The sequence below is a fragment of the Podarcis filfolensis genome (genome assembly GCF_964270895.1).
Source record: "Podarcis filfolensis genome assembly, chromosome: 1".
NCBI lineage: Eukaryota > Metazoa > Chordata > Lepidosauria > Squamata > Lacertidae > Podarcis > Podarcis filfolensis.
This window is the reverse complement of record NC_139604.1, coordinates 86,830,021-86,840,428: the sequence shown is the minus strand read 5'-3', so window position 1 is coordinate 86,840,428 and position 10,408 is coordinate 86,830,021. Positions and strand designations below refer to the sequence as shown.

General features: G+C 46.8%; 1 protein-coding gene across 5 annotated transcripts in view; it reads right to left on the bottom strand.

Annotated features, from left to right (window-relative positions):
- Positions 1-311: 311 nt before the first annotated feature.
- The window catches only part of CSTPP1 (centriolar satellite-associated tubulin polyglutamylase complex regulator 1), a 128,915-nt gene continuing 118,818 nt past the window's right edge, over positions 312-10,408 (bottom strand). For all 5 annotated transcript variants that reach the window (XM_083605705.1, XM_083605703.1, XM_083605704.1 and 2 more), the window contains 5 exons: positions 8,478-8,563; positions 5,439-5,634; positions 4,265-4,374; positions 1,897-1,960; positions 312-1,258 (listed from right to left, as the gene is read on the bottom strand). In XM_083605705.1, coding sequence (XP_083461831.1) covers positions 1,078-1,258; positions 1,897-1,960; positions 4,265-4,374; positions 5,439-5,634; positions 8,478-8,563 — 637 coding nt within the window. In that variant the 3' untranslated portion in view covers positions 312-1,077. The remainder of the gene's footprint in view (positions 1,259-1,896; positions 1,961-4,264; positions 4,375-5,438; positions 5,635-8,477; positions 8,564-10,408) is intronic.

Below are 10,408 nucleotides of genomic sequence, written 5' to 3'. Positions count from 1 at the left end.
GACACTGGGGCAGGCAGAGCTACTGCCTTTTCTATGCCATGGGCTAGGAAGGGAAGTTAGAAGACTTCAGGTGAGGTGTGAAGAGGACACAGTCTGGGTGTGAAAGCAGCCTTAAAGGATTACCAATTTGTGTTGATTTTTTCTTTATGAAAAATGAGCTGATTTGAAACACCATCTGATTAATACACTGTTTTTTAAAAAAACTTTGTACCTTCCCTAGGAAGACACTTACCAATGATTCAGTGGAGTTTTGAGCGGTATTGTCATCTTTCGCATTCCCTCAAGGTTGTAATGAATCTCAGACACATTACTTGCCTTTTACAACATGCTTTATTTACTATATATTATACTTTGTTTGCAGGAAAGTTTAAAGCTTTGCAAATTAATAAATAATGCCCTACTCCTTTCTCCTACGATAGAGCCCAGTAAGGATTTGAAAATGCTCATCGGCAATGGCCATCCCACAAAGTATGGAAGCTTAGCCCCAAATTTCAAATCTGGTGACTTAACTGGGGTCATGTCTTACTAACTTGTTTGAATTTTGAAGTGAAAGCTTGGAAAGTATTGGAATAGCTAACCGACTAGGAGATAGGGCATATACAGGAGGAAAAAGTAAAATGAATCTCGTGAGGACAAGAAGAGTGCTTTGAGTTACAGGCTTCATCTTGTATATTTCCTATCCTTGGATGAGGGTGAAAATGTTTCACAGTGCATAGTTTTGGGATTAGAATTGATTCTTCAAAGGTAGCTACTACTTGCCCTAGTGCTAGAACGTTTCTACTAATTTGACTTGTTTGCCACCAGAGGGCAGTCGAACCCTGCAGCTGATGTCAGCTTTCATGGCCTAGCCATCCAATTTCTCTGCCAGTATGAGGAGAAAACAACAGTTTTTGTTAGAATGGGGTGTGCCTTGCTGAGAGGGAGCTCTGAGCTATAATACTGATAAAGAGTAAAAAGGAGTAGGTCACACGTTGAGATTGTGGAGGAAGGTGCTTAAACAGCTATGTTTCTTCAACGCCTACATGGCTTCAGTTACAAGGGCTGGAAATAAGCTTGTACTCCATGCATATCTAGCCATCAGTTCTCAGAAGAATCTGTCTCTTCAGTGGAGCCATCACTTTCCACATCCATTTTCCGGCGGTGGAGGAGAGGCCTCCAAGGGGAGCTGAGTCGGAGAGAGGGGCGGGAAGGCACATTGGTCGCATCCCCGCTGGCAGCGTTGGAATTGGAAAGGGAGAGCCCGGAAACCTGAGCTACCCTGCAAGAAGAAAAATGGGGCTGAGAGATTTGTCATTGCAGAATCTTGTGCACTAGTCCATGGGGGAAGGGATGTGGCTCGCAAGTTGCTGCCAAGAGGGCTCCTCTGCTGCATGGAAGACTTTATGTTTGCAACAAGCCAAGAGCTTCCTCTGCTGGCATATAGCTTCCACTTCCTAAACTGCTCTTGTTTAAGTGACAGGACTCTTGACTTGCACAGCTAAGGCTGCCTCCTTAGTTAGAAGTCTCTGGGTCTCTTTTAAGGTGGCTAGCCAAAGTGCTGTGTGAGACACCTTTTGCACTCTTGCACAGGTTCTGTTTGTTGGGATTAGACTTGGGCTGGAAAGTCTTCCAGTCCTCCATGTCAATTAGCGGTAACTGCTTAAAAAGGCAATTTGCCGTCTCATCAACTGCACCACTGAGCTGAGACGGATCCAAAGAGGAGTCCTGCTGCATAACCTGTGCCTGTAGCTCAGGGGCAAAATGCATGTTTTATAAGCGGAAGGTGTTGGGTTCAGTCCCTGGCATCTGCAGACAGGGGTGGAAATGTCCTTGAAGGAAGAGGCACTGCAGAGTAGACTACTGAGCTAGAGGGACATGTTGCCTGACTCTGCTTTCTCCACTGGAAAAGGGACTTACAGTTTCTCCAGTTCCTGATCCATATGTGGGTCAAGCAGCAGGTCTGCCTTATCTGGGAGAGCACCTGAAGGAGAGAAAAAAGCAACAAGGTGAAGATCAGCCTGATACTTCAGCAAAAGCTGCTGTCATCCATATGCCATAGGAACTTAACAGCTTCTATGTCCACTTAAGTTCATAATGCAAATAGAGCCTTCTGCAGAGTGGATGATACATCCCTTTGAGAACATGCAGTTAAGTCAAGGCTGGTCAATCTCTTTCCCAAAACAATGGGATTTGCGGGTACTCAGTTATGTTAACTGATTACCTTTTACATGCTCTATTGCTTGTTTTCTTGCTTAGAAGGAGCTACACGACCTCGGCCACTTGTAACAAGGGTGCCTATGCAGCTGTCTTCTGAGGGATGCCTCATAGAAAATCTTAACACATAAACCCACTGAGGTGTCTGGAGGGGGGAGCTGAAAGCAAGCACCCTTGCTGCTGTCTTTCCATTGTGCCTTCACAGAAATTGCACAATTGTGTAGAATGAAATCCTGATGGCCTGCTTCCTTGCTGCAAAGCAGTATTGATAGGAGACAACTTGGGGTGGGGAAAAAATGCCTTAACCCTTTCTGCTTCCCACAATATACTGGATGCATGTTTGCAAGAGGGTAAATAAAGATGTAGTGGCTTGGGGTGGGAGCTAAGCTGGAAGAGCCGCTAAACTAGATGGACCGATGGTCTGATCACAGGAAGGCAACTTCCTGTGTTCTCTGACGCTCCAAGAAATGGGGTTCTTCAGCACCCCTGGCTCCATGTCACAGAAGCCTGCAGCAGCCAAGAAAATGCTCCTGCCTGCCGCCAGCCTTCCACAGCCTCAATTAGCCGAACCCAGCCAAATGCTGGTCATCTTCCTGCATGTGTAAGAAAGTCTCCTGGGACGCTTGAGTCTCTTGGGAGAGTCGGTAGGCAGCACTTAGAGGACTGGTGAATCAATATTGACGTGAGGCTGGGCGTTGCCATCTGCCTGAGAAACTCATCCGCTGTGCTCTAATCCCTGTCTCTCGTCATGGCAGGGCTGCCGCCTCTCCAAGGCCCCTGCCTGAAAGCGCCTCCCAGCCCTCGCCTGGAACTGCCCTCGCTGCAGGGCTCCGGGGAGCCTGTGATCCCCTGCAGACCAAAGCCTATTCAAATCAGCCTGCGTGCAGGGAAGATGAAAAGGCACCAGGAGAAGAATCCGGCTTCCCTTGCCAAGACGAGAGCACCTGTTCGACTTGCGGCTGCTGCCCCTCCCTGTGAGAGGCCTCGGCAGGAAGCTGGCAAGAGGCCAGAGGCCAGGCCTTCCTTAATGGAAGGGAAAACCCAGGCACTTTGTGCATGGCACAGCGCTGGCAGTGGGCAGGGCTTGCTCAGCCCATATGTTGGCTTTGCACCTTTACTGGAAAGTGGCTTTTGCAGACCTGGCTGGGCACAGTCCAGGCACCCTCTTCCTCCTGTGAATGGATGTCTCTCTAAGCCTGTTTGCAGAGGGGATTGCAGGCTTGTATGCGCTGTCCCCTTTGATATATAATCTCCTTGCTGCTGGGTAAACAGCCCTGCACCAGGAGAGCATTAGCAGCTCAGATGGCTGGCTGAGGCACAGGGAGGGAGAGAGCAGCGCTGGCTGTGCTGTGACTTAGACCCTTGGCAGGCGGCTCACACGGGCCAGAAAACGAGAGAGGGCAGAGGGACTGAGAAGCAGCTTCGTACAGGGACTTGCAATGGGTTGAAGATACTCAGAAGTCACTAGTACTAGTCACTAGGTACCACTGTATAGGACAGAACCCAACAATAGCTAGAAATTTAGCACAAAGGAATACATGAGATTAAATGTGAAATCTGATGGGCTCACGTTAGCCAATCATAATTCATTTGATCCAGTGCAGGCCACAAATGATTGGACCAACAATTAATCTAAGAACCACTTCCCTCATTTTGCAGAAACAAATCAACAAATGTACACTCAGCAGATGGTTGCAGCCAGTCACAGCTGCCTGACAAGGGAACCGGTATGAAACCCATGTTCCCAAACACGCATCTGCCACAGTCACACTTTACAACTAAAAGATAATGCATGATGTGGTCTTTGGGCAACTGGAAGGAATTAAAGCAGTTTAAATGAAAGGTTTTTCTTTCCTTTTTTGTACTGTCCCGCTTGCCTTTCTTGCCAGATTCATTCCAAGTTTCTTTACTCCAAAGGGACCTTTCTAAAATGCTCCTACATTGTTTTTCTGGCATATTTGGTCATGGCAAAGGCATGTTTCTCAGTGGTCACTTTAAAACCTGCTGTCAACTTCCCTAGACCACATCATTGCAGGGGAGAGCGAAGAAACAGGGTGGGACTTTTCTTTACCGAGGGCTCTGTTGATCCCATGATGCTTTGCAAGAGCCATCAGAAATCCATAGAAGGTCAGTCTCTGCACACTGCTCAGAACTTCCTTCACAATAGCAGATGGGGGACAGCTAGGCAAACGAGAGGAACACAGGAAGAAATTGTGCTGCATCAGTTTCAGGAATTTCAGCTTATGGATGGAGGGATGGATCAGGTGTCACTTTGCAACATGAAGCTGTCTTTTAAAAGGACGCAGGAGGAAATAATCTCCCCATAACTCCCTCCTACTCTGGCGATGCGTGAATTGGGCTGCACCCCCTTGCCTCAAGGGATTTTGGTGGGAGCTGCCACCTGGCATGTTACCAGTAAGGGAAGACTCCTTTCACCATAGGCTTGACAGGATCCAGTCACTTAGTCCCATTCCCTTGCCTCAGGGGAGGACTGCTGCCCGCTATGGCATCAAGGAAGAAGGACAAGGTCAGGAAATGATGCCTGGACAAGCCTGGCTCTGTGTGGACCCTGTACAATTCCTGCTTCTGTACTAGATTTGAGAATCTTCTGTGAGCTGCTTTGAGAATGTCCTGGGGCTATAAAGGAGGGTATGAATAAATAATCAATCTCCACAGGCAACCATGATTGCCTTTTAATGTGAGGAGGTGAAAAGTGCTTTGCTGAAGGGCATTTCCCAACAACTTTGACCAGCAGGTAATGCAATCCATTTCTGTCAGCACTGGCATAGCACTCATATTGAAGGAAGAATACTGTCAGCACTGTTTCTATTGAGTTGAGAAATGGGCCCTATTTCACGCTCAGCCTGAGACGCCCTAGATGGGCCTGAGAATACTGGGGTACTCTTAAGTCAAAAGACCACTTCCATCTGGCAGAACTCAGAGTTAAGAGGGGTCTCAAAACGTGCTCACTTGTTACAGGGAAAACTGCCTTTTTGCAGTTGTGTGCTCCTTGAGAAGTTGGTATCGTAATTTCTGACACCCATCTAACTATCAGTGGTACTTAGCCGTGCTAGTTTCAGAGAGCAGAGAGGCAGCATTGGGCTAAGGATACAGGGCAACTTGCCACATCTCGGTTCCTAGATGTGATGAGTGTCTTTGCCTAGACTTCAGGGAGCCCCTCCCCTCCCTGCAAGGTAGGAAAGATGAACCATGGTTTATTCATGTTAGCCGGTCACAAGCCTTACCTGTATTTGGACCTGTCACACAGAGACTCAAGGCACTGGTAAAATGCAGATGCCTCCACCCCATCGAGCGGGCTGCACTCACTTAGAGTCTGGCGCGAACGATGCTGCCCAGAGGATGATGTAGGCACAATGACGGTGTTTGGGTTCTTGCCCGTCAAGAGCTCTTGATAGATGGCAGCCACGCTTTCAATGAACTCTGTAAAAACGGAAAGGCAACTTAGAAATCATGGTTATTGGCACAGATGGGAATTCTCAAGGCTTGGGGACATGTGTAGCAAATTGATCCCATTCTTCCTCCTGCAGTTACTTACGCATGATATTGGCAAAGAAGCCTTAGAGCATGCAATACTGTGATTTTACTTGTGTTACTATGTGAGGAGGTGACCCAAAATGCCTTAGTGCAGGGAACGCCAACATGGTTCCCTTCACATGGTTTTGGACTAATACTATGGTATGTATTTTTGTGTTTTTATATTTTAAACTGCCTTGTGATCCTCGGATGAAGGGAGGTCTAGAATTGTAACCAAAAAAAAAAAAAAAAAAAAAACAAGCAGCCCCATCATCCCTGGCCCTTGGCCATGCTGGCTGGGGCTGGTGGGTGCTGTAGCCCACAACATCTGGGAGGAAATCACACTGGCAACCTCTGTGCCTTAGTGACACAGCCTAGCACTTAGCCTTTTCAGCCCTTTCAAGAGGATTTCACAGGGTCACCTCTGAAAATCTTGTGGATGAATTGCTGGTCCTGCTCTTTGAGTACGCTTTTTAAGAAAAAATCCTTCCAACTTTGATTCTACGAAGGAGAGTGAAAGTCATGGCCACCCAATCAGACTAGCTTCTTAAATACGCAAACTTCCACGGTCACAGAGATAAACACCACCCAAGTTAGGAAGAAGCTGTTTGGAATTGTTGGAGGAGGCAAGGGAGTTGGGTCAAGCAGTCTCCAGCCTGCAGCCCAGTGTACTTCAGCACAAATCCAAAGTAAACACAACACAGGGTCCAAAGGGAAGATTAGGGGGAGAAGCTGGCCGAAAGCATTTCCCCCCAGGCTCCAAACCTTCCCCGCTGTTTACTCCCAGAATCTAAATTTAAACAAGTTTGTTTATGGACCTGGTCAGCCATTTACAGATGTAGATTCCACACTGAGTGGTTTGCATGCATGTGGGCTGCTAGGGTAGCCTGGAAAGCTGACGTGCGCAGATGAGCGTGGAAGTGGTGACCTGTGGTCTGTGTCTGCCGACCTCTACGCACACAACTAGAGCCTGGAAGGCTATGATACGTCACGAAGATGGGTGGCTTTCTAAGGTTATCCTGAAGGTCCAGAGTTTAGAGCAGCTTTCAGAACATGCTGCATTCTTGAAATGGACCCCATTCACCCAGGAGAGAGTGACTGAGAGAGGGGTTCATTATCTGCTGTGCATTTGGATTCCATCCCTGCCCAGAGATAAACAACAGAGAGGCGTGTTGTAAGGATGAAGCAGGACAAGGAATTTAGCACACGATTCCATCTCCCAGAAGCAATAAAATGTAAACAGGCATTTCCACACGGTTACCATGAATATACACTGTCCCCAAATTTCAGGGTTTTTACCCCTGACAGGTGCTAGAGCCTTCACTCAGACCCATTCTCTCACTGGTTACCATCAGAAAGGAAACTGCTTTCCAGAAATAAAATACTTGGGGCTGCTTCAAGCATTTTGAATTTGCTACATGTAAAGGGTTTTTGTGAAGATGTGAGAAAACCATGTACATGATGCCTATTTGTGGTCGTGCTGGTTGTATATTGATATTTTTCTTCTCCAGGTGTTTTGGGTTACAATGCAATCTGAGGCAGCATGGCCCAGTGTTCAGGTATGGTGGGTGCACATATCAATGGAGGTTTGTTCATAACAGGTTTTTGATGGGGTTACACAGAATCAGGTGGGTGGTTTGGGGGTGCTCCTGGGCATAGTGTTATTTATGGAGGTGACCTCAGTGGCTGGGAGTGACTTCTATCAGTTTGGGTTCATTCACCAATTGCAGCCTTGTCTGGAGAAAGTGGAGCTGGCCCCAGTTACACATGCATTGGTTACATCCACACTAAACTACTACAGTGATCTGCATATAGGACTGCCTTTGGAGACAGTCCAGAAACTTCAGCTGCTACAAACTTCACCTGCCAGAATGCTGGTGGGAGTAGACAGTTTGATCACATCACACTGATTTTGCATCAGTTGCTCTTGCCACCCATTTGTTTCTAGGCTCAGTGTGAAGAACTGGTGGTAACCTTTAAAGCCCTGAACAGTTTAGGACCAGATTATTTAAAACGCTGCCTACACCCATATGAACCTACCCAGGCTAAGGACCTCCTACTAAGGTTGGCAAATACCAAAAACAGGGCCTTTTCAGTGTCAGCTCCACACTTGTAGAAGAACTCTGCTTGTCCCCTTTTCTTGTCGTTCTTAAGCAGACTCTAAAGACTTCTTTATTTCACCAAGCTTCTTATTTTTCAAGCTTTTATCTTGTGTGTTTTTATTGTGCTATTTGTCCATTGTTTTTCAAAAGCCACCTTGCGAGGGCTTGCCTTTAAAGGAGAGGGTAGAAATATATATAAACCAATAATAATAAATATGCATTGAAATGGATGCAAAGTTCACACATGAGGAGGAGCCACATGTACTTTTCATGCTTTAACTTCAGTGTTTTCTGGAAATGAGTTGCGTCCAAAGTGTCTCTCTGGCTCAGGCATGTGTAGAGTGAATGATCTTCACATGCAGTTCTCTATCAGGAGGATCTGTGTTGTAGGACAAGGGTTCCTGGCCTGTGTTGCCCACACTCCTGCCACACTCCTGTCTATTGTACCTGTGCAGGAGGACAGTGGCACCATGAGGGCAGGGTGAAGTGCAGGGCTGCTGTCTTATCATGTTTTGAAGTAAGTGAAGCAATACATATTACCATGTGAAAAGGGGGGGTGGGCAATGGTGTGAAGCTGCTAAGTCCAGAGTCTACAATCCTAAATGGGTCACTGTAGTAAGAGAGACAAGGTTAGTAAGATGGGCTCACCTGAGTAGTAAAACTGGATCTGGAGGGCAAACAGGAAGTCTGAAAAAGACATCAAGCAATCCACAGCATCATCCATGAGAACAATCCTGGAATGGAGAAGGAGAGACAGATAGCTCAACAACAACCAGTTGCTATGCCAGGTAACTTACAGCTGAGGCCAAGTTCACAGGAAGTGAGCAAGGACTCCTCAGAGTCACAAAACGAACTCACAAAGAGGGTCACAGCCCTTTATAGACTAGTACAGATGCACAAGCTTCCATGGAATGGAATCCTAGGAATTACCTTTGCCTATTTCCCAAAGCAGGTGATGGGAGGCAGAGCCAAAGTGGGGCTAAGGCACACCTTTCCTCTCTCTCCCCGTGTGCCACACACTTCTCTCCTCTCTCTTCCATCTCACCCAGCAGGCTGCCAGGGAATGAATGAACAGAGCTCTAAGCTGCCAGAGGTCTAAACTGATCACATGTCAAGGGCTTCTCTGTCTTCCATCACTCCATCTCTTTCAGCTCTCTCCCAGCCACACACACACACAAGATTCCCCGCCTCCTGCTCTCTGCGCTCCCACCAACCACACAAATTTAGCTTGAAGGCTACAGGTTCACCACCTCTGGCTTCAGCTGTTTTGTTATAAACTGGCTAAATCTGAGACTGCTTCTGCTAAAACAGACAAGCATGGCTATTGGGTCTATCTGATTTCATGGTGTGTGGATGCAACATTAGAACCCTGTGGAAATGGAAATGAAGCACTGAGAGCTGAGCTGCCTCCAAGAGACTGGGTGCTTTCAAGGAATGAGCTTCTTAACTTATTTCACTTGTTCCTAAAAAGGTGGTGATGGAGGACCTTCCTGACACCTAAACTTTGGAAACCCACAAGTATCAGTCCTGCTTTGGCCAGTACGAAATAAAAATGTCATACATGTAAGATACAGAATCACTATTTTCTGACAGCACATTCTGGAATCCTAAAAGAATGAAGGACACATTGCCTTCTGCTATCTTGGTTTAGCAATAATGGCCAAGTACTCTACACATAAAGGATAAAATGAAGACAAGATTGCAGCAACAAATTCCTCCTGTTCTGACCTTGGACAAACACAGCTAATGCTAGAAGGAAAGAAAAGGGCTTTACTGTGCCGATTTATGCTGCAGTTCCAAATAGCGTTGATATTTATTAAACTAGCAGAACAAGATGAAAGCAAAACCTGGGATGCTCCTATGAAGGATTCAGGAAATAATCCTTTTGTTCCCTTCATGTCTCAAGTCTGGGCTGCTCACTACAATGAGTAGGGAGAAGGGAGCACTTTGTGGGGAGTGCATTAATTGTTTGGGGCCCCACATCTGTTTAGTGGGTTCTGCAGGGCACATGGAACTATCATTTGTGTTTTATGCTTCCTACTTGGTGACAAACACTGGCATGGCTCTTGGTTTGCATCTGTTTGCCAGTTTTTGTCCATATAAAGACCCCACGCATGAAATACACGAATGAGAGCTGACCTTGAGGATGGATAGACAAGAATCACAGAACTGTAGAGTTGGAAGGGGCCACTAGGGCTAGCTAGTCCAACCCCCTACAATGCAGGAATCCCGTGCCCAATGTGGGGCTCAAACCCACAACTCTGAGATTAAGAATCTCATGCTGTACCAGCTGAGCCATCCCAGCCTAGAGAGATCCTGTTAGGGCAGCTGGGCCCACATCACAGCCTACGAACGCACCTATATACAGATATACAATTCGCTCTGCATAAAACACGCAGGGTCAAATAGGGTGAGAACTCATTTTGCTTCCATAAACAGTAAGCTCTGTCATGGCTTTGGCAAACATCCTCCAGCATTTGTCCATGCATATGGTTCTAACACAGAGCGAACTGTATCCTTCAAAGCAGGAATGCCTTTTACTGGGGAGGGTTTGAGACTAGGACCCCCTTATAATCCAG